Source organism: Apis laboriosa, unplaced genomic scaffold (genome assembly GCF_014066325.1).
Source record: "Apis laboriosa isolate Shangri-la unplaced genomic scaffold, ASM1406632v1 scaffold14452_cov158, whole genome shotgun sequence".
Taxonomy (NCBI): Eukaryota; Metazoa; Arthropoda; class Insecta; order Hymenoptera; family Apidae; genus Apis; species Apis laboriosa.
In genome coordinates, this window is record NW_025221536.1 from 27,956 (window position 1) to 53,114 (window position 25,159).

Genomic DNA, 25,159 nt, shown 5'->3' on the forward strand with positions numbered 1-25,159 from the left:
CGTTTGTTGCAACAAAGGCAACAAGAGAACTGAGAGAAGTAGCAAACCAAAACAGAACTCCCTATGGCCAAGATTCGAAGAGATGACCAACCTCGGACGAACTTCTTACCGTCCCAAGACTGTGTGATTCACACTCTCGTGTCAAAGCTTGTCTCTCGATTATGTTTCCTCTTGGCTCTGATTTAGTTTCGTATGTGTATGTGTGTTTGTGTAGATACATACAAGTAGCCTCGTCTCGATCTAGCGTTAAGTGGATAACAGTAACTCTTTATATCCTGACGGTACTTTGCAGTAACATTGCAGAATAGTGCTCTTTTCAAGTATTCCGAGATGTTCGTTATATTATTACCAATCTATTATATTCGATGTTATATCCCATATAATTTTACGTAATTATTATGTATTTTATTGGAATCGGATTATTTTTATTTTTATAGAAAATTTTTCGTAGAAGATGAGTAAAAAAATTATTGACGAAGAATTAACGATCGTTGTCTTTGAAGCAGAATAAAAATTTCGGTAGAAAAATTTTTAAGCTTTTAAGCATTGGATTTAGAAGTAAATTGAAAGATAGCGGGGAGAAGGAGAGAGTAAACCGCTTGAATAAACCAGAGTTTTCATAGAGCGATCTCTAAACCAGAGGAAGGGATGTTGAGAAACCAACAGCGTTCCTATTCTATCTTTGTCAAACGAGCTCTCGCGTTGAAGCTCATGAATATCAGACGCATTCGTGTCCAACCTCTAACTACCTCGCGTTAACACATAGGCCAAAGCAAATGAGCTACACGAATGTCTATGCATAGCGGAAAAGGATACATATAATTACTACAGTCTTACTAGTACCAGTGATAAATCTTTTTTCCATAACATATGTTGCTTTTCCTTAATTCGCTTGAACTCAAAAGGGTGATATAATAACTTTCAAAAGGGTGATATAATAGGGATTTGAAAATGAATGGAAGAACGAGTAGCATTATTATAAGTGGAAATAGATATGATAAATTAATATCAGATTCATTAATTTTAACAATCTCAATATATTCAATACACGTAAATATTATTTCATATACTATATTCAGTACTCAGTATTAAGTGAGGAAAAATATAATCAATCTTGAAATTCGTAGGAGATCAAAGATCATCTAGGATAGTCAACTCAGAAAAATTAAATATAAAAAATTAATCATTAAACCAGAACAACGATATATTTCCATAAAAAAAAGTACAAGAATATTTTTATTATTTTACTATTTTTTTTCTTTTCTTTTATTTATAAAATGTCTTTAAATTTTTATCAAGAAAATTCATAAATAAGAACGTTATTCTGGTTCAATTCTCAATAGAAAAATATTGCATTTATATTATATAATCCGCTTTAATTTATCACGTTTAAATCCTTGTTAAAGTAAAGCATACGTGGATACATTTAAAAAAAAAAAAAAAAAAAAAACGAACGTTTTCCTTTGCAAAAGATGAGGATGGAACAGATATAAAAAGTTAAACGTCATAATTTAATTGTCGCTCGTGCATCTTTTCCCGGAGAATACTGTGCTCCGTGGCCATACGCCGGAAGAAATATACGATGATGGATGTAAAAGTCAAGAGATACAAAGCGAAATTCCCGGTACTGTCCAGGGAAACGAATGCGTACGAGAAAATGGACGTAATAATATGTACATGTATTTCAAAAGAGAATTACGCCACCATTAGAAATACAAATGACACGGTCGCATTTTATCTGTGTCGTTATTTTTCCTGTTTATTTTCTAATATTTCGACGAACCTGTGCCCGTAATCCAAATGCGTAATCGCAATTACGAATTTGATATTTACACGAGGAAAATAAAAGCAACGTTTATACGAGTATCGTAGTGTATACGTGTCCGTGTAGCAAAATTAGAAGCGCGCAAATTGCATTCAGGCGTAACGTTAAACACCGGTAGTGCTATTAAATTGAAATATCGTAGAACAGTTTTGTAAAAACGGAAAAAAATTGATCATCTTTAGCATTGTTCGATTGTTAAAAATTCACTTCCATTTAAATTTTTTTGCGCAATAATTTGTAAAAATAACATCGACAAATTGTAAAAGTATAAAATTTTCTTTTATAATTTTACATTTTGTAATTACTGTTATCTTGTATGATTAAAATAATAATAGATATTATTAATGAAATTCTACAAATCACAAATTTACAAATTAGAAGAATGATGATAAAAGAAATGAGGATTGTGAAAAAATTTAATATGTATGCGTATAACACGTGAAACTTTTTTATTGAATGTGAAATATTTTTCAAGTTATTTTTCAAGATTGTGCATACATTTTATAATTTATAAAGCAATATGTCTTTTCCACGAAAATACAGGAAGCAATTCATGCAGAAATAGAGCAATCAATATGAAGGACGAATGATTGATGCCATTGATGGCCACCTATTAGTATTGCTAACAAAAGCCTTGTCGACAGATAGAGAGACAAGTTTATTGGAAACATGTTATTTCGTTGATAGACTGACACTCTGATGATGCGTGATAACACGTATCCGTTAATAGGCTGTTTGCACATACCATCTATCTTACCTTTGCAAAAATACAAAATTCATATTTAATCTTCAAGTCTTAATTTAAAATTTTCGTATAAATTCTCAATCCTTTTCAAGAAAAGAATTAACAATAATTAGTTAGAGATTTATTTGCCTACCAAAATTGTATGAATTGAAACAAAGTAGCATTAAATCGAAATAAAAAGACAGGTAAAAATAAAGATTACATTATCAATAAATATTCTTAATAAATATTATTAATATCGTTGAATTATCTCGAAAACATTGAAGCGTGTCAAAAATATACAATAAAATTTTTATATCATTATCAATAAAATACAAGCCCTTTAATACGTCCCCTGTAACGAAATCTAAACAATTCAAAATGGATATCTAAAGAGATAAAAAGAAATATTATACCTCCCAATACACTTGAGTTTTCAATAATGGACGCCAATAGTCGATACCATTCAAGATCGCAAACAAAGAAAGGAATAAATGCATGAAAAATTCCGTAAAGAATCGAATGATGGCGTTGTAAGTGGGAAGGGATGAAAGACACGGCACAAAGATAACAAAATATACTCTACATTCCCTCCCTCCCATTCTCTATTTTATGCTAATCCCAATTCGAGACCTAGCGTTGTATCTCCCTTTCTTCTCCACGTTTTGAAGCAACGAGGCGATCGTGGAACGGTGAACAGACAGAGCATTTCAATTGGTTGCTTTTATGCGTTTGGTTATACTTTCAAAAGTCTCACCCCCAATCTCACTCGGTACAATTCGAGAATTTGCAATTCCCGGCGTCGGCGGCGCGTGTGCACACCGAAAGAGAGAGGTCTGATGCCGTTATCTCCGCATACTTGCACGAATCTCTAGCCCGTACGATGTGCGTCTGCATTCCTTTCATCCTCGAAACGGAGAATTAGAAAGGACGAAATTCGTAGAAAGCTTGATAACGTTAAAGGAAGATGGAAATTTTTGTTGCAAAAGACGAGGATAGGAGACACTGTTTTCTTCGAATATTCAAAACGATCGTGTTTTTAACGTATAAATAATCACAATATTTGAGATCCAAAGATAGAAAGAATTGACGGAACAAAAGCATCGATCAATTCTTCGATTAATTCTAGATAATTTCTTTCGTTTCCAAAAAATATTAATCGCGTGTCCAATGACACCAAAAGGCGAAAAATTTATTAGAAAGTAGCGTGAAAATTTGTTTTATCGTATATTTAATAATTCTCGAGCAACACTTATAATTAAACTTTTAAAACGATGTTCCCTCAATTTCTCGCATAAAGAAATTATTTATTATTATTATTATATCTGAAATTAAGGATTAATATTAATATTAATCCTTAACCTCAACAGTTTACTAAAAAATAATTGGAGGACGATTTGTTTTCAGAAAAAAAATTATTCTCAAATTAATCAAAATCCATTCGTTTACTATCCCCATTTACTTACTCGGCTTCGATTCGAACGAAAGTATATTAACAAGAGGCGCTATTCCGCGTCCAATTTTTTCCAGGGTAGAAAAACCCAAAGTAAAAGGGAAACGTGTCTTACTCGCGCACACGTTCACCATCTCCTCGCAATCCCCTCGCAGTAGTAAATGCTTTCGGACAAGAAACCGTCCTCGCGGTTTCCTTTCACCGGTGTGCACCTCGCTCGTGAGGAAGTCTTCTCGAGCCAAGGATTTCCTTTTCCAAAGAGCCATTGGGGCTACCGCGTCACAAAAGGTTACATAACGCATTTCTTGTCCCTTTCTCTCTCTCTCCCTCTCTCCCTCTCTTCTCCCCATCATTTCAAACCTGTTTTTAAGGTGGATCGAACATGCCAATAATGCCATAGGTTACGTGCACGCGTACATTCGAGCTCACCTCGCCGTAACGAAATCATTAACCTGTTTCTGCCAGACCCTCCCAACGATAACGTAATCGCGGCATTTGTTGGTTAAACGCGTGTCATTTAGCGGGAGAGGCTGTGTGCGGAAGGCGAACTCAGTCGAGGCTGAATATATTCCATGAATAAAACGTGATCGACGGAGAATAATCCGTATCGGAGTGGTTGTAAAGGAGGGATCGAAGTGAGAGCGTTTCGAATTTTCTCGTGGCGGTTGGTTTGTTTGGTCCAATTAAAGGACGGGTGAGATATGATAAAAAATATACGAGGAAATACGAGGCCGAAGACATGGTGCTCGAACGAGGATTACCGGTTGAAGGATGGAGATGGTATCTCGATGTCTGCGACTTCTGGTTCGTGGAGTTGTAAGGGCAACAAGGAAATCGAAGGTATGGTGTATCTGGGTACCAGAGTGGTACGACAAGGAGACCTCTTCGTCTTGGAACCCTCGAGGATGGTTGTCGTCGATTCTAAGCATCCCAGGTATAGATTTTATCCCGAATCACGTTTATTTTTATATTTAATCTGATTATAAATTTATTTCGAATGATATTCAAGTGTTTTAACTCTTGACGAGACGAGAAAGTTTGTAAATATTGAGAATTTACGAAATAATGTACGTTCTCTGATTGAATTCTTACGTATTGTTATAAAATAATTAATGATTTTTGCGATAGATGCAAAAATTATTAAATGATTAATAATAAAAATAACGTTAAAACACTTTTCTTATGATTTAAAGTTTGTTGATATTGATCAAAATTTGTGAATCTCGTTATGTATTCTTCGAATGTTTGAGTTTCGTTTATCCTAACGACAAATGAGATATTATATATTATTAAATTTATACAGGAGAATAAACAGATAAGAGGTATATGTTACACAAAGTTTCATGTCGAGGATCGAAACATTAAAGTGGTTTTACTCTAAAGGTTAAAGGTGTATCTAATGATATATTTTGAAGTGGAACGCCTGATACATTTAACTGCGTAAAATGTGAATATTTTTGGATACTTGAATATAATTTTATTATGTCTACGTGAATTTTGAAAAACAAATATTTGCAGACAAAATGCTGTATGATTTCATATTTTATTTTTTGTCTTCCACTTTTTTAACTTCTACAAACTTATACAAATATTATTCCGTTCGGGATCGTTTTAATCTGTGTACATAAAATTCAAATTTATCAAGATATGAGAATTTGGCATTTTCGGTTACAATTATTTTTATATCGAGGGAAATATTTAAGGTATTTATTGTAGCAAAAATTAAATTGACAGTAATTTCAAAATTATCTTTAAAGATAAAAATAAACTTATTTGTATGGAAATTTAAATTCATACAACATATCTCGTATATGTTGCGATAATGTATTGAAGATAATTTATTAAAATTATTTTCAACAAGTGCATATTACATAAAATTATTACTAATTAAGAAAAATATAAAAAATGTTTTACTATTTCATAGATTTATTTAATTATAAACTTTTTGTTAGAGATAATATTGCAGATATTGCAGATGAGAATATATAAATATTATTCTCTTAAAATCTTTTGACATGACTTGATATTAATTTTTGTTAATAAATATCGAATCAAAAAAATTCTATCCAGATCATGATACAAGTCAAGAAATAAACATATTATAAAAAGACAACAACAAAATGCAAACAAAGAATTATTTATTGTATCATTATTGAAATAATAACATTACAAAATTATTCGAATAAATCATTATTATCGATTGATAATAAATAGAGAGAGAGAAAAAAAAGTCTTCGTTACAAGAATTAATGAACAATTATTAAACGGATAAAATATTCGAGGAAAAAGAATTTATTCGAAAAAAAAAAAAAAGACTCTGAACAAAACTGAACGCACACGTGTGTTCCACCGAAAGATAATTTGATTTCGAAGGGATAAACGATAAAGAATCAAACGATCGAAACGAGGAAAATTGAATTGGACAGGCAGAGTACCTCGTGCATGTGAAACTATTCGAATGGATTTGGGATATGCAGTTGGAAAAAATACCGGGGTAGCATCTGTTGGTACTCGACTTTCATTCTGGAAGACGTTCACGTTTACCTTCTTGCAAACCTTGTTGCATGGAATTTGCAAACGCGTGCACGTGCGTGCCATTCGTTCGGATCCCCCCGCCTGCGAAAAGGATAGATAGGGTACAGGTGCAAGAGGGTGAAGTGGCGACCTGCAATTGCAGGAACTGCCGACCACGGATGCATTCTTGCTGTGCACGTGATATACGTGATATACGCTGTTGCGTTGAATAAACGTATTCTCGTTATTTCTCGATTGGATAACGTTCCGCGAAAACGCATAAACAAATGCCCTTGCTTTAATTTTTAACGATCTTAACAGTACCCCCTCTCTCCAAGGCTTATGCTTTAATATACGTTCGTTAGAGGATTTATCGAGCAGTTGGAAAGTTTAATACGTAATGGTGGTAGTGGTAGCTTTTGGGAACGATATTTGTTGGATAGAGAAAACTAATCGTGATTAATAGAGATATTTATACGAGAAGAGGAGGAAATTCTGATAAAGAGGAAATTAAATTCTTAAAAATGGCCATAAATGGTTAGAAGAAATCGGATTGTACGAATCGGAGGATTATTAAGAATGAGAAGCAAGGATAAATTTAAAAAAAATTCAAAAAAATTCAAAAAAGAAAAAATATTAATTTTGTAATGATGTTGGAAGAAAATTATTATATTATATTGAAATTATATGCAAATCTTTGGGTTCAAAGAAATATTAATATATGATAATTATTATTATTCTTCTATTTGTTTAATTATTGATGAAATCTCATGATTTAATAAATTGGATGAAAAAAGACAGAGATACAGGAATTAAAAAGTAACATTGCTGTTCTTAAAATATCCTGTCTAACATCTCGAAACTATTTAAAAAATCTAAAGTTTTAGATTTTCCTTATATCATTTTTCTTAGAATAAAGAAGAATCGTTTCCAGATTTCTATTGGAACTTCAAATATTACACGCATTTCTTATAAAATCTTATCATTTATATTATACGAGGCAAAAAAGTAATCTACGAATTTTTAACTAACAAAGCCATCCACTAATCTAAAAATGGATACATTATATGAAATTCTCGTTAAGCGAAGGCAAATAATTCGGAGGATGGTTTCATCAAAACCGCAATAAATTCGAGGACAGGAAGGATCGAAGCCAACCGTGATATCAAAAGGAGCCAGGACGACGATGGGTTTTCTATCAACGTATAAACTCGGTCTTCCGTTCTTAACGTTGAAAAAGGCATCAAGATACGGTGACGACCCCAAAAGTCGAAGCTCTCTCTCCATTTGGCCGAAAATAAATTGCAAGGAGAAGGCTGTTCCATCTTACCTCCTCTCCTCTGCATCGATCATCTCTCTCTCTCTCTCTCTCTCTCTCTCTCTCCCCTTTCGAGATACTTTGAAAGAGGAGGAACTGCCCTATGGCTGTTCAGAAGCTAGACGACCAAAAGGGGCTTTACATTGATCGGTAAATCCCATCGGTTTCGCTATTAAATATTTACAGCCAGGGGCCAGGGGTTTGGGGATGAAGCTGCATCCCCGTGAATGCTCGCGTTTACGGAAGCGCAACTCTAAAGCAGCAGTCTAGATCCCTGTTCTTATTATATCCAAGAATTTCGTGGTAAACGGATTTGATAAACAGATTCCATTCGTATCTATGCAAATAAATCGAATAATCCGATCTCCAATTCGAACGATATTCGCATTAAACGCGGATTAATTAAGAGTTAGAGAACGAATCTATAACGAAGATCGTCAAAAAATCACGTGATTCAAAAATTTTGATTTTGATTACGTAATATTATTCTCGTTGAGAAAGAGTCTCTTTGAGAGAATAAAATCGATCCCTCCCCAAAATTTCAATATCTTTTCGTATTATAAGATAGAGAAATAAATCCTGAACATTTCGTAATTTAAAATTTCGTTAAAAACTTACATCTATCTATTATGTATATTATTTCGATATTTTCTGTTGTTCGAACGCTTCAAGATCATCGATCTTGAGCTAACGATTAATCGACGAATGAATCCACCTTACCTGATCCACTTTAATAACTAGAAACTCGTCTGTTTCAGTCAGCAAGTTTGCTTCCAACTCGCTTACAACTCCATTTCCTTCCCCTTCCCCATTAAGAATGGCATTCCGATTAATTAAATAAGCCCGGAGGAAAATCACCGAGCAATTAACGTTTAATCGACTGCCGTTTTTGCCGGAATGGCGGAATGAACGAGCGGTGAACTCGCGAACAGTCGCGAAATTGGAAGGCAAGAAGCGATATGGGGCTCGATCGGGGGAGGGGGAAACACCGCCAATTAAACTCGAATCCCTTTAACGCACAGGTACGTTCAAACTTCCCGCCAAGATTCACCGAGATTCTTCCAAGACTTTAGACTGTGTTCAGAGTGTTGGCGCTCGAATAGATCCGAATCGGTGTTGAATATTTATTCAACCGCGATACATTTATTCGTAACGCTCGATTTGTCAAGATTACGCGGAATCGAGCGTTCTCCGAGGCTCGATAAATATATACAGCAGAGGTTGTCACGTGCAGCCGCTGTACAGTTTCACAGTTGTCGCGAGGGGGCGTTGGTTGCACGCGGGCGCGAAACTCGGCTACCGAGAATACCGATGCATTTGCATAATTGTGCGTACAAATTTCGAACTTTGCCAGAAGGATTTGGTTGGCTCATCGCGGGGCTATGTCTACGCCAATGTTGCACGCTACGCTTCCTCGTTCGCAGATTCCGAATTCTATCCGAATGAATTATTTATGCGAATACGCGCCATTTTAAAACGCGGCTGTAATTTCCGGCTTCCGGGGGTTTCCATCGTGTTTGCATTTCGCCCCGGGGAAGTGCGCAAGCTCGCCCTGAAATGTTTTATCTTAATTCGTCCTTGCGGCCGATGCGTTATGACGAGATATAATTGAGAATTGGGTAAAAAAGAAGAAAAAAAGTATCGTACAATTTATTACAGTTTATTACAGGTTCGACGGGTTTTGCTGGTTAATAAAATTTTGTTAAATACGACTCGTGCGCGTAAATATTAATTTTAATATATTTCTCGCGCATTGTCTTCCCCATGATTTCAATTTGCAATTAATCCTCGTACGATAAATTGTCTATTATCGATGTGAATGGTTAATAACCATTGGATCATTTATGATTCAAAGAATGATTTATGATTCATTAGATTTTCAAAATTAACTATTCTATGATTATTGCGAGGTATTAGAATGATTGAATAATAGAACGTAATTTTAAACTGTTTATTTATGTGTAAAAGTAATTTAAAAACCGATGAAAAGTGATCAATTATCCGAAGATTTATTGATGCATGATCAATTATAAGATATTCGATATTCAAGGCAAAAGTTGAAGTTGAATAATAAAAAGAATAATAAAATGGTGGAATAACAAGAATTTTTAAATGCAAGGATTTTTCAAAAGCTTAAATATTCATTTATTGAAAATTATATGAGAATACGTGCACTTATATAACATAGATGTTGCAAACGAATATACAAAATGTCAAGCAATTGTGATGATTTAAAACGCGTCCCTCGTGTCTTACATATTTAAAACCTATGTAAAACGACCCTTTTTATGGAGAATTTATTAATACGCACATTATACCCAAGGAAAAATCGCGGTTAACCGTTCTACGAATAAATTTTCCTAGATAATTTCACGTGATATTTTAATCATGAATATGTATGGAAACCGCATTTAATATATTTTCAAAACAGCAAACAAATTCTTCTTCTTCTTCTAATACAATCTTCAATCTTCAATCTTCAATCGTACAACTCAATAAATAAGCCTCAATCGATTTGATATCTTTTTCATAGCAATTTTTTGCCTTTAGAATCTATCCTCCAAAAGTGTCTCACGTATATATTATTATTCACTTTGTACATGATTCTTTTTTTCTGCAATTCACAATATTGATGAAAAATTTTCCTCGGTCAAAAAAAAAAAAAAAAAAGAAATTCAATCATTTCAATGGTTGTTTTAAAAACTCGTGCACCAAAAACCTTGCTATTGGACACGACAGCGGATTCATAACGTTGCAAAGCTTGGTGGGAATTTAATATTAATACACAATTTCGGTCACTGTCTTGTAAGCGCTACCGGGAGCATATTTCTGGAATGTATTATTTATGCGATCACTTGCCAAGGATACAAATGAGCACAACGTGCTTATTTCTTTTCTTTCCGTATATATATATCTGTATACACATGTAAGAATGGAATCGAAAGCGTTGCCAGTATAGGGGACGATACAACGAGGTAACCAACCTCCCTTACATTCGATCGAAGCACACCCCAGTGTCTCATTGCTATATCTTTTACTCCGTGAGATTTCTGCAGCCCAGGATCATCGATGAACGTGTAAAAAATACTCGAGGGACGTGTACTGATTCAAGAAACTTGGTTTAACGATTTCCAAGCATCTTTCGTAAAATCGGACATTCTCGTCTTGCAGGACTTTCCTATGCGATGTACAAAATAAAGAGAGAGAAAAAGAATCTCATGAATATTACGAAAAATATATATATATATATATATATAATTTATGAAGAAAATGCTTCTTCTAGCACGCTTATTGGAACAGGTTTATCGAATTCAAAAATATTCTTCGAGTTTGAAGAACGTAGCTCACGAATTTATAATAACGAGGAAGAAGCATCATCGCTTGAAGGTAGCGATCATTTGAAACAGGGGAACGTTTTCATCATGAATAATGTTTGCAACATTGCACGAACTTATCCAATTTCCGACCGAGTTAAAAAATGTACATTAATCTTATCCTTGACGCGAACTTCGTTCGAAGCTCATTCCCGTTTAATACGTTGCATACGTATTCATTTAAAAGTTCCCTGCCTCGATTCAATTTTTTTATCCATCAGCAAGATTAACAACCGACCGATACAATAATGTTTTAATAATGAAACAAACTTTTCAACTATTTAGAATTGTATTCTTCTTGATTTATTTTACGTTGTTGTAATTTAGTCAAATATGTTTAAATAATAAGAAGGCATACATAATATTACATAATATACATAATATACATAATACATTATATACATAATATTTGTTTGAGGAATCTATTCTAGAGAAGAAAACAAATACACGAAAATATCGTTAGAGATTAATTTATTAAATTACAAGCTGCTTAAGTTCACGTTATAAACAAAGTGAGACAATGATACAGCTTTCCATCACCGCCTTTTCTTCCAGTTCCATCGAACTTAAACTGTTTAATAAATAAATCTAAATCGACACGTTTGTACATCAATTTTTACCTTCGTTTTGATCTTTTCAAATCAATTCTCTGAAGATGTCTCCGACAAATATACCAATATATCAATGTAAGCCATCTTTCAATATATTCGAATATATCGTGACTAAAAAACAGATATAAATCTTGTAGCAAAATGTTGTATACAAAATGAACAACAAGAAAGAAAATGACAAAGCAAACGAGACGAAACAAGTGGAATACAGAGAGAAACATCAACGAGTGATATCGATCAGCATTCGAGTTTTCTATATACAAAAAAAAAAAAAAAAAAAGAAATTACATGAAATAGCTTTAAGCCTGTCCCCTCTGCAACGTTTACAACGATTCTTCACAACGGTTGACAGACTTAAATATCGTTCCTTTCTCCTAATTTTTTTTATAAATTTTTTATAAAAGCTTCCCTCCAAAGCGAAGAATTTCCAATGTAAAAAACACATCGACTACTACATAGGGGTGGATGTAAGGTGGAGTAAGAAGCGTAAGAAAAAATATGCTCCCGACGTTGCACGCATATTACAAACCACGTATTCCCCCACGTACGAATGAACAAGCTCGCGTATGCCACTTCCTGCAAATCCGATGTAATCGAGGGGGTAGGGAGGAGTGTGGGGTGGAGTGCGTCGTAACAATACATATTCCACGTAGCAGACCGGTGAAAATATACATAAATATACATTTTTATGATGAATATACTAAAGGAGATATATATCTTTTCACGAAGATTCCAAAGGCGAATAGTGGAGCAGGAGGATAGATTCAGATGCGACGTATCGTATCAGAGAAACTCGTAAACGAGATATAACGAGAAAGAATGTCAAGTCTGGTATAATATTTCACACCGCTGACTTCCACCGCTTTTATATTTTCGTATTTTACGTTCGTGTTGTTAATATTTCATAATTAATTTAATTTGTGTTTTAATTTGTATCGTTATAAAAATCAATGGTTCTGTATATGTATATATTAGAATCAATTTCTATACCTCGCAACAAGTCTGACTTTTAACAAGTCTTAATTAAAATTTTAACGAGGAAACGGTAAATATTTCCTATCATGAACACTTGGAAATTATTAAATACGTTTAAACCATTTTTATTTTTTAATTATTATTTATTCAAGTGAATTTTTCAGCAAAAGCGAGAAGTAATTCACTTTTAACAAGTTTCGTGATTATGTATTCTAAAAGCTAACCATTTCGTATCTGATTATTATTCATCACTCAAAGAAACCACCTTAAATATAATGCAAATCGTTTCAGAGAACTCTTCTATCGGAAACTTTCCAAAGTGCTTAAATTATCTTTTAAATTATCTTTTAATTAATAATGTGTCCCGATTTAAAAATCCAATGGAACACGATCGGAAAGGAGAAGTAATTTTGGCAATCGAAATATACCAAAAAACGGTTACCTCACGCCAAATAAATGGAAAGAACTTTTCAATTAAAAAAGATTGGAAGATTTCTCAACGATTAATAACGGTTGATGAAGCGATAAAAATTAAATATGGAAAAGGATGATCACGTTGCATGATATCGCGTTGAATCCGCGATAAATGCGGATGTTATCCCGCATTTAGCATTTACGGAAATATCCCGCTGCGGCCTCGTCGTGGCCCATGGTACCGTTAAGAAATATGGTTCTTCGTCTTTTTGAATTACTACGGCAGAATGCGGGTGCAACGTCCGACGCTCGACGTGTATTAAAATCCTTTTAACCAGACATAAATAAAGGCACGCTCGGCCGGGTAATCTCCGGGGAGGATTACTCGGGCGTTGGCAAGACGGGAGGAAAAAGATTTTCGTTTTACCTTGATGTCGTCAAATGATAGGATGGATGCTGTCAGAGGCGATAGCTCGCGATTTCCTCCTCCTCCCCCCTCCAAGTCAAAACGTCCCTTCCATTTGAGAGATCTCGTTGCAATTCGTACGCCCGCCCCCTCGTAAATTTAATCTCTCTCATTCGCGTCAAAGTGAATTTCATAAAACAGACCGTTTCTCTCGAAGCTCTCTCGAAGCTCTCTCGAGAGAAGCACCTCCGTTTCGTTGCTCCATTCTTCTCATATTTGACTCGATTATGGGGAGGGAGGGGGGAAATGGCATCGATCGGATCGAGGAATGGAGAATAGGAGAGAAGAGGAGAGAGTGTTCGAACCGATCTGGGATTCTTGCAGACTAATCTCGGGAACGAGGTAAATGGTAACTGATCAACGAGGGAGAAGGGACGGGAATGAAAGTGGGACGTGACGGTCCAGAATGCAATTGAATTTCAGATTTACGCCCGACAACGTAATGCAACTCGGAATTACCTTGAATCGTAGTGATGTAGATATAGACTGCTGTATACTTTGATGGTTACAAAAGAACATCCGTGAGAGCTTCTTCGTCTTTTTGATCGTTAATTTACTTTTAAAGTGACGCTGATGGTAGGGTTTCTGAATGCGATCCGTGTCCTTGACTAAAATTCAATTCGTCGTACGAATTGTAAAGTGTTTGTTAAAAGTTTTAATCTAAATAATTGAAGTATTAAGTTTAGAATTGTTATTTATAACGATACGAATCGTTATAATTCGCGTTATAATTCGTAAATTATATTAATTAACTAATTATTCTAATTATTCTATAAACATCAATTCGTTCGACAGTAATAATAATTATTATCTGATAATCGAAATCAAGTGCGAGAGATTACATGTACTTTAATAAAGTATTATCGATCGTTATATTGGATCGATTGGACATTTTAAGTATAGTTATATATTACATTATATTTAATAGTTGTCGAATAAAATTAAAAAAAATAAATGTAGAAAATACGATGTTCATAGTGTAATGATTTGCGCAAATTTCTTTTTCGGAGCTCGAAGCTTTCTTTTTGTATCGTTCCATGCTGTTCAAACTAGATCTAGCTGGATCGTTCCTGTTAAGCCTCGTGATAATTATTGTAGAAGCGTCATTTGATTACAAGACCGGTTTCATCTCGCATATTAATATTACAAATAACAAACATTTTCATCGAATCTATATTACCTAGTGATATTTATGTATTTACATATTAAAAATACTTTATTATTATACATTACATACTCTAGTATTTTTTATAAAAATATCATTAATATTATATAAAATTAAAAAAAAAAAAATAAAGTAAATAGCAACGTGACATATCAGATAACGAAAGTTATCTATATCACTAAATCCACATGTAACGACTCTACTTTGATAAAGTAACTAGACAACTAGTAACAATAGATATCGCGAATCCCTGCAGAACCGATAGAACAAACCCTTAAGGTTAGGAAGGTTTGAAACGTGACGAAACTCGCTCGATAAAGTGAAAGTTGGTTTTATCCAAGGTCGATTAAAGATTGTTCGATCATAAACTTTTTATATCAGGATTTGGAAGATAGATGTCGGTAGACCGTCCATAACCGGTTCGATCCGCTGTATACCGCGCATGAAGCGGTGCGCATTCCCATTGACCAGTCTGTAGTCTGAGTCGTGTATTCGGGCCAATAGTAATCGTGCGGTGCCTTTGAGAACACGGTACGGTCTCTCGTTAGTCTCGTCTCTCGTGGTGCGTTTTCACACGTCACGTCGGAAGCGAGAAGGGCAAACGAAGAAAAGAAGGGAACAACAACGAAAGTTACGTCGTGTCGGTTAAAGAGATAAAAAAAAATCGAAACAAATTAGACGTCAGAATTGTCGTGAGGGATAGAAGTCCGTAACAAGTTCGGGCAAAATTCCTTGCGTCTCGTAACTCGTCTATCGCGTCTCTGTTTCCGTGCTATCGTGTTCGAAAGTCGCAGAGAAGCTGCAACTCTTTTTCGGTACCAGGATTCCGCAGCGGGAGCCGCGCAAGACGAGGTGAGTCACAGTTCTCGTGCACCATCCACGCGCATTTCCCGTGTTGAGAACCATTCCGAGAATCGAAAAGGTAACAGAAAGAAATTCCCTAATACGGCATGTATAACATTTCGATCGATGACGATTCCGTGGTAGTAGAATGTCGTTATCTTCGTCATCGTCGTCGTCACTATCTCCGTCGATGTTTCTACGCGCGTACGTGTGTTCGTGATCAATGCGCGCGTTCATTTCTTTGTCGGATTTTCATGACGATTTTTCCGTTGATGAAATTGCGGTTATGATTGTCTACGACACGCTATTCGAAGCGAGGCATTCGATGTTGTAACGAAAGTTGAAAGGTTCGCCTCGCGCAATCGATCTCGATTCTATCTGTGATACGTTTTTTAAACGAACTCCCGCCATTAGGCGGGATTTCGCGATCACCATCGTGCGAAGCGTCAGCGATACGATCGAGAGCTCGATACGTCACAATACCAGCCCGGGTATACGATTACTCGACGGGAAATGAGGTTAGACGTTACACACGCGGCTATCCACGCGAAAAATCAATACACGACCCTCCTGGGCCAGGATTCAGACGCGCGCGGATATATTTCTCGAATTCGAGGAATCACCCTTTGAGAAAAACGACACCGTTCAGCCTTTAGAAAGATTCTCTCTGTGTACGTGCATACACACGTAGGCATAGCTGACTATACGAGTAGACAGCAGCTGATCCCTATATGTACTAGTCGCGTCTATAGAATTTATTGTGAGGTTAAGCGATGCACCGTGCGTATTTATGAATTAATTTTATAACAATTACTCGAATGAATAATTAGAAAATAATTAGAAAATAAATAGAAATATTTGAAATTGTTGAACATATTATCAATAATTTTATTTTTACGATTTTTTTTTGCTGTTCCCAATAAAGATTTAATTCGGTTACGATAGAATATCAAATTAATGATTGTCCAGAGACAGAGGGAACATTGGCTAATACGGAAATCGGTTTATTTCCGTGCGTATGTGTATCGAGCTTTTTAGAATCTCGTTTAAGATCAATTATTTTATATAGAGATTAAATAAGCGTTTACTAAATTAATTAGAATAAAAAATTTTCTTGGATTTTCAATTGTCCGTTTTTTTCTTTCTCTTAATTTTTTTCTTTTTTTTTTTTTAAATTAAAGATTAAAAAATTTATAGAACTTCTAAGAACGAGATTAAAAATCAATCGTTATGTTTAAACTAAATTTATAATTTTATCCGGTGCATCGTTTTATTTTCATATTTTTTTCTACATCAAATTACGAGAAGAAGTTAATAATCATGAGCATGAAGAATATCTAGTAAATTTGAAGTTGGAGAACAAAAATTTTCTTGGTCAGTGAAGGTTTTAATTGACAGGAAGACCTTTGCGATAATACCCTTTGATGTAGTGAAGAGGGTTGTGTCCGTAAAAAGTGATTTACGCTTTCGTTTTTATTGTCGATAACGGGATACTGTAGAAAAGAAATTTCCTTTCGTCGAAACGGGTCGCGTCGACCGGATTGAACCGGAAACGCTTGCGTTACGAGGCGTTATTTTCTTCGTGACAGCCAGGCCGGGTACATTTATCGATCGTTATCGTTGTCGTTTTGACATCAAGCTCATCAAGAAGCCAAATACGTATCGAAATACAAAACGATCAATTCATGATTCTTTTGCACAATAGCTAATTGCATTAATATCATTAGCAAAGTTTTACACGTAATAATTTATAAATTATTATCATATTACACGATATTAAATTATTATTAAATAAAAATACATAATAATTTATGAATGTAAATACTGATTTACATTCATAAATTCTTTCTGATAAAGATTATATATTAATAAAGATTAATAAAGTGATAGAAAGAAACAAATTTGTGAATCAATTGATTATTTTATTCAAAATTAATTGTAAAATTTAAAAAGAGTAAAGCTTCAGTTATTATTAACCAATAAATTATTGTGCAAAAGGATTCATGTAATAACATAAAAGAAGAGAGAATAAAAATGCAAAATCGATTGCACATCATCAATCGGTTCGCCTTTGTTTATCCATAATTTTTGCATGCACGTGTCTGTTTTTTTTTTTATATTCATTCAAATAGTGTCTACACGTTCGAAACCATGGACAAAACGTGTAATCGGTGAATCATTCGATGGTCATCGAAATTTCAATGAACGTTCACAAAATTTTCACAGAGATTCGAACAATTTCGATGGCGCATTTCGGATAGACACCGATCACCGTTTAACATCTGTTTTTTACAAAGGCGCACAGCAGTTGCACCTCGCAGTTGGCATGAGGCCACGCATGATTGTCTAGATGTGTAATGATCATAATTGAATCATGGAATTTTTATGCATGTTAACGCCATGTTTCTCAGCCTATTCTATCTCTGTTTTCCCCTTTCTATCTCTATTTTCTCCTTGTTCTTCTTGTTTTGTTTCGAGGACCAATCGACGAGGTATTGGCAAAAGGATTCCATTTCTGAGTTAATGGAAAGGTCGAACGGTCGGGAGAGGATAAAGATATCGCTTTGGTTTGATTTAGACACGAGATCTATAATCTCGAGAAACGGATCGAGATCTGGAATCGAGGAAGGGCGTGCACAGGAAACGTCCTATTAGTTCTGAAACCGTAACATCTGTCCCTTTCTTGAGCCAGGAACCAATTAAGAAACATCAACCTAGGATAGACAGGTGCACTTAGATAAGATCGTGGGTCTCGTGGTCTGTCTTGTAATTTCTCGAATTAAAGCGATTACCTTATAAAAAGATATTCATCTCGAGAAGACAAGAATATAGACGAAAAAGATATACGCGTAGATGTATTGATTGAAAATTGAAAATTTTCTAGCATTCGTACTTGAAGAAATGTCGAGTTATGATGAAAACGATTTGATCTCGTTTAATTCAATATATATTGTGATATTTGAGGTAAACCATCGGTTGTTAAACCGGCGAAAACAATAATTGCAATTGTATCTGAGCAACGACAGGTGTAGCTGTCCTTTCGACCATAATGACGTCATGAATAAAACGTAGCTTCGTGCATCCTTGATGCACAGCAATAATGAGTGACTGTAGTGTTATCCATGCCTTTCGACCGCTTTTGGCTTTGAATAAATTAAGAGGAGAACACTGTGGACACAGGTGTACGTATGAAACTCGTGATGAATCACAAATAACGTTGAATTATATAAAAGATCGTATCGTGCACATTTTCATTAATATTCGAAGATAAAAAACATAATTACCTTAATGGCTTCGATTCAGTTACCAAGAGAAATTGAACTGACCAGAGAAACGAAGTGTTTAATTAAGAAAATTATTGGAGCATTAATAAAATCGGATGAGAACGAGAGAAAAAATAATAACGAATGGTATACTTGATGTAAAACTGACCTTTTCATGAAATTCCATTGAAAATATTCTTTCTCTCTCTCTCTCTCTTCTCTACATATTTCAACGAAACATGAATTATAAGCAATCCTTGTTTCATACTAAATCACTAAATTCCGAACTTTAAATCAAACTTGGGATTGAAATACAAGATAATCAAAATAATTAAATTGCAAACTTTCAAATATAAACATATTATATAATTATCAGTATCTATTTTAGCTATATAATAATGGAAACTTTGAAACACTTCTACATTTGAATACGATTTAAACTTTTATATAAAAATTCTTATCTTCTTCAGAGGAAAGTTTTAAAACTTTGATATTTCTATTCTTCAAATTGAAAAGGATAAAAATCAAAATATTGTGAATTCAGCATAAAAAAGATACTTTTTCAAATAATTTGTAAACACGATACAATGATGGAAAAAAAACAATATTGCATTAATGCATTCAAACAAACATGAACATCTCGTATATAATAATAATTTATCGAATATAATCTTGATTAAAAAAATAATTTCGAACATCGAATTATCGCAAATAATTAAACGCTAATCCGTTTCATCGAAACGTTTACAATTTCCTGATCGTCTCGATTCTCGATAGAACAGAACGATTATCCCCACCATTATTTACTCGTGACAACCCTTTCATATCAGAAAATCGTTTGCCAATACCTCGATCGATAACTCCGAGCTTGTTCACATGGAACCTCCTTATCTTGGATTTTCTTTATTTGCCCGTTTGCCCGTTCGTTTGCCTTGTTGACGCACGATATTGGCGTATCTCGGCTTCGGGCACGCGTATCAGCATCATCAACGCGGCTACACCAACGGCCGAAGGGGCGGCAAACGAGGAGGGACGAGAGTGTCGGGTGAGGAACGGCGAAGTAAGAAAGATAGATCCACCTTTAACGGTGGACAGGATCATCCTTGTCGAAGACGTCCGTACAGGTCGTCGAGGATCGGGGTTTGTCATCGTGGGCGAGTAACAGCAGAGGGAAAAGGGTCGCCATGCCGGCAGGTATTGGCGCTTCGTACAGGTCGCTAGGCGACCTGGGCGAAGACGTGTACAAAAGCACGACGATCGTCGACCAAACACAGACCACCGGACAAAGCGTCCTCGAGAGTGTCAAGAAGGCTTTCAGTTTCGCCTCGCCCAAGGTCGAGCTGAGGAAAAAGGACCCTCTGATCGTGGACCGCCGTGAGAGCGTCTCGATCGTCTCAAGGTAATGCCTTATACGATATTGTCTGCGTGTACAGGGGAAAAACCGGTCGGCAGGTAGGGGTGATGGTCGCGGGACACGCTGTTTCGCTTCGTCTTTTCGCCGTTTATCGACCTCGGACCTTTCTTAGTTGGATACTTGTTCCACTACTGTCTAGTTAAGGGGTTAAGTATATTAATAATATTGTTGGATAGATTCGATGCACGATTGATACGAATATATATTTTTAGCATGTTTTAATATGCAAGTGGAGTTAAGGAGAATCGTTGGAGTAATGATATCTCAAAGCAAATTGAATTATTAATGGAAATATCGTTCTTCAGATTGTCAAATTTCAGAAGTAAAAAACTTGTTTGTGAAATTTGGTTATCAAGACATGCGAAAATAAATTAAAAATTTCAAAGTGAAAGGTAAATTTTAATTAAGAGAAAATCGATCAAGTTTATATATATATATATATATATANTATATATTTAATAAGTTTTTAAAATTTTTTCAAAACAATGTTTCGATTCTACTATTCTTAATCTTTATCTTATTTTCAATTTCACTTTAGCAATTTTTGAAATGCTATTGCTTCTCTTTTATTTCATTCTATTCTGCAATGAAATTTATTATATTTGACGAAGTAATCTTTTCATATTGAGATTGAATATCTAAGATTTTATTAATAATTCGATAAAAAGGAATTCAAATTTGTTAATAATTGATTTGAAATTGTATCGTTATTTTTTATAAAAAAGAAGCACTTTAAAGCTTTTCTATCGAATCTTTTTTTTTTTTTCTTTTTTTTTTTTTTCTTTTTTAAGATATCATTGTTCGTATCAAAGAAAGATTTCGAATTGAAAGACAAACGCGATCAATGAAGGAGGTAACTTGGGCAGAGGCTAAGGAGGTCGTCGAATGATCGGTTCGAGGTCGAAAATGTCGATGGTATGGTTAGAGTGCTTTTACTATTGGTCACGGTGGTGAACTGGTGGCGTCGAGGAATCGATCGTTACAGTTTCCTGCCTTCTTTTTTTTTTTATAACCAGCACTAAAATTAACAAGAAACGTACTTGGTGTGTTTTTGAGAAATGCGTGAAAATAACGAGAGTCGCGTTTCAATTACTTAGAAATCACCGCTTCTATAAACATCTAACAACTTACTAACAGCTTGCTTTTTAACTCGGGAAAAAAAGAAATGAAAAGAACTCGTAAAGACGAAGTTTCTTAATACATCCAATAAAATACATCGCGCCGTTATTTTAAGGATTGAATTTAAGGGGTCATATTTTGCACATTACGGATCTCCACGCTCCTTTTTTCTCTATTCTTCTCGTTCCAATTGAGAAAGAAATCGTGTCTCTAAGTTTCTACCAAATAAACGACAAAGCGATACGAACGATTTCTAACATCGTTTCTAGAACATTCCTACGAAGAAAAAAGCCTTTCAAGGAGGCAAAGGCGCTAGTGATCTAGGGAGTATTAACCGGAGACAAAAGAAATCGATTGCTTTCACGATCGCTCTTGCATTTCGAATCGCGATCATTTTTTCTTTTTCTCTTTTTTTTTTTTTGAATGCATTTCTATTTACGCTTGTGACACTTAATCGAGAAATCGATTAACACGACCACGCCAATATGGCCCCCCCGATGATCTCGATCCTGCGACCGCTTCTTCTACGCTATAGTATACGCTCCTTCGAGGCTGACGATGAAATAGAATGAGGCACAAACGTGTCCCTGTTATCCGAATAATCAAAGACTGGTTTAACCTTAAGCACGGACGGACTTTAGGACCGGAAGTTGGTGGTGCGACTATTGATCGGCCTGGGCACAAAAGCAGGCCACGAGGTAAGCCGCATCATGCGACCTGAACGTCACTCCTTTCCTCGCACTTCCACAACGCGTATTACCATCGTTGCATGACTTTTCGACTTCCTACGCTTTCCTGTTTTGCTCGTTTGTATGTGTGCTCGTTTACTTCGACTGTTATCTATGCTGATTTCGAGCCGTTGGCTGCGCTTGCAAAACTCGACACCGGTGATAAGTGTTCGCAAATTATATACGAAATTTTAATCATGAGTAAAGATATCGGAACCTCGGGAGGTTTAATTGATGTTTTTTTTTTTTAAAGGAAAAGGAAGAGTTTAATATCTTGTCGGGAAAATTTTATGCTCTTATTTGACGATTAATCTGTGTTTACGTTAGATATGAAGGAGGAAGTTCTTTGAAGTTGGTTTTTAATTTGTTTAATTGTAGATAATGATTGTAATTATTTTACAGGATACGCGTTATCGATGATGATTCGTTGTTATGTAGTATTTGTGTAATATCGGCGAAGAAGAAACGTTCAATATCGATAATAAAAATGATAAGGTAAAAATGTAATTCAGAGGGAAAGTTTACTTTGATGATATGAAGATTGATTAAATTTTTTACAAGTTACTCTTATAAAGAGATCGCTACGTCTACGTGATATTTAACTTTCAGCAAATTATTTACATTTTAATTCTGAATACACGTTTAAATTTACACAGATCTTTTCCTTTATCGTCTAAATTACCAGTTACACAAATCTCTCTAACTTCCATTTGTCTCTCGATGTCAAATAAACAGAATGATAATATTTATGAATTGGAAAATCAACACGATCGATATAAAAACCGATAAACATTTAAATTCGCGAATTCCTTTATCCAAAAAAAAACTATACCATTACTTGAATTATCTACAAACAATACCTATGTAAAATTGATACAAGATAGAAACCAACTTCAAAGGAAAACAGAAAAAAAAACCGAACAAACTATGAATATAAATACAAAAATTAAATCCCAGAAACGTGTAATCTCGTGTCTTCTCTCGTGAAGCTATCACCAGTGTTACGTTATTATTATCACCGATCTTTTTCTTTTTTTTTTTTTTCGCATGCACAATGCGTCGGATGCGTGTTTCTTTGTCCTCGCAACGCTCGAGTTGCATTGGCGTGTGGTTCGTGGCGCGCGACGACAACGCGTGCGTTGCGGAACCGGCTTCTCGGTTCGAAAGATCCTCCTGCGAGGTCGATCCTCCGCACAACATTGTATATATATTCACCACGACACGTCTCTCTCGACCGCACGGATCCTCGATTTCCTTCGCGTGGAACCAACGTCTTTGTGTTGCCCACCAGACGAATGTTCCACCGCTCTGCTTCACTTTTATTATCATCCTTCGAATCTTCTCTCCCCTTTCCGATCACTGATCGTGAGCGCGGCAAAAATGATCGCGTGATGACATTATTCACGGGATGCGGTTTGCTCGATCGTCGACCGGAAAAAGCAATAGTTTTGCGGTTAGAATGGAAACTCGTGCTAACGAATTATTTAGAGATTTGTATGCTAATTTTGGATATTTTTTTTCTTTTTTTTTTTTTTTGGAGAATGTAGTAAAATGTACTGCTTGCTATATAATGTTTGTTTGTTTCTGACACCCGGGTAGAGGGCCGCGTTGTAAGCCGGTAGGGCCGGGCGTTGTTATTATTCCCCGCCATTTTGTTCTAGGGAAAGAAACAGGATGCCGACCGCCGCCACGCCCGAGAAATCAGCTCTTTTGGGGTAAGTTTCGTCGAATAACAATACAAAGACAACACCTGTAGAAACTATATACGCATTTTATTTATACATTTCGTGGTAGATGTACAATGGAAAAGAAACTTCGTAGGTAGATAATCGAACCAAGCTGTTGTATACGCCCTGTAATAATACATATCGACATCCGTTCCATAGGGATTTTTGTTGTTGAGAGTGTTGTAAAGAGAGAATTGGCATTGACCCCGATATCAATAAAGCCGAATGATCGTCAAGATAATTGGCAGCTATATTATTAAGAGTGGCAACGTTATTATTTCTTTTCAAAAGTACAAAAGACAAGTCAAGGTTTGCTTCCGATAAACCGTTAATATCAAACGTAACGTGCACACATTTCTGATATAAAAAATCTGGAACGAATCGTTTCGACGTGGTGTCATATTTTATACGTGTATTTTCTGTTTTCCTTTTTCCCTTTTTTTTTTTTTTTTTTCCATTCGAAGTTATCGCAATTCCCAGAAGTTCTAACGCAAGAGCGAATCGATAGGATGCATTAACTCGGTGAAAATGAAATTGTAATGGCGAGGGTATTGCGTGCGACCTATTTCTCCCAACGGTTTATACGAATGATCGTTTCACGGCCGTTCGCCGTGGAAAATATATTTTTCGATTACGCGAAAGGACGAAGTTTAAAAGTTTTATCTGGAAATTATCATCGTTCCCCGCGAAACGAGAGGTTATTCCCTCGATTTTCCGCAAGGGGGATGGGATTCTTGTAGTTCGATTATTTCGAACGAACTCGAACGAACCCTTCGCTCCATTCTTTGTCGGAACGAAAGTTCTTGGAAAGTTTCACGCTTGTCGCCATCGCGTCTCCATTTTAAATGTAAATTTCAAGCATAATTTGAATTCTCAAATGTTATTATCTCGACTTTCAAGGACTTCCTTTCTTCAGCGGGGAACCGATGATCTTTTTTAATTCGAGAAAACCTTCCTTCGGATCAACGATTAACATCTGCCTAGGAATTAACAATTACGCGCGAATTAAACTCTCGTTTATTCGTTCATTTCTTTTTTTTTTTTTTTTTTTTTTTCTTTTTCAACGAGATGAAAGGAATGGTTGGACACGGTAGGAGGAATGGATACGAGCCACGAAGTTGAACGCAGTTTCCAACAAGACGGGGGATTTTAATGAAATTTGCGTTATGTAACCGTCTCGAATACGTTTCACTCGCGTGTGCACGAGGAGCCAATTCGAGCCGACC

The 25,159-nt window shown here is 35.4% G+C and overlaps 1 protein-coding gene across 5 annotated transcripts in view; it reads left to right on the plus strand.

Moving 5' to 3' along the window:
- The first annotated feature begins 15,351 nt into the window (after window positions 1-15,351).
- The window catches only part of LOC122721130 (protein NDRG3), a 29,824-nt gene continuing 20,016 nt past the window's right edge, over window positions 15,352-25,159 (plus strand). Inside the window, exons 1-3 of one of the 5 annotated variants that reach the window (XM_043948441.1) lie at window positions 15,352-15,691; window positions 19,927-20,344; window positions 23,868-23,921. In XM_043948441.1, coding sequence (XP_043804376.1) covers window positions 20,130-20,344; window positions 23,868-23,921 — 269 coding nt within the window. In that variant the 5' untranslated portion in view covers window positions 15,352-15,691; window positions 19,927-20,129. The remainder of the gene's footprint in view (window positions 15,692-19,926; window positions 20,345-23,867; window positions 23,922-25,159) is intronic. The other 4 variants (XM_043948438.1, XR_006347867.1, XM_043948439.1 and 1 more) reach the window with 4 other exon arrangements.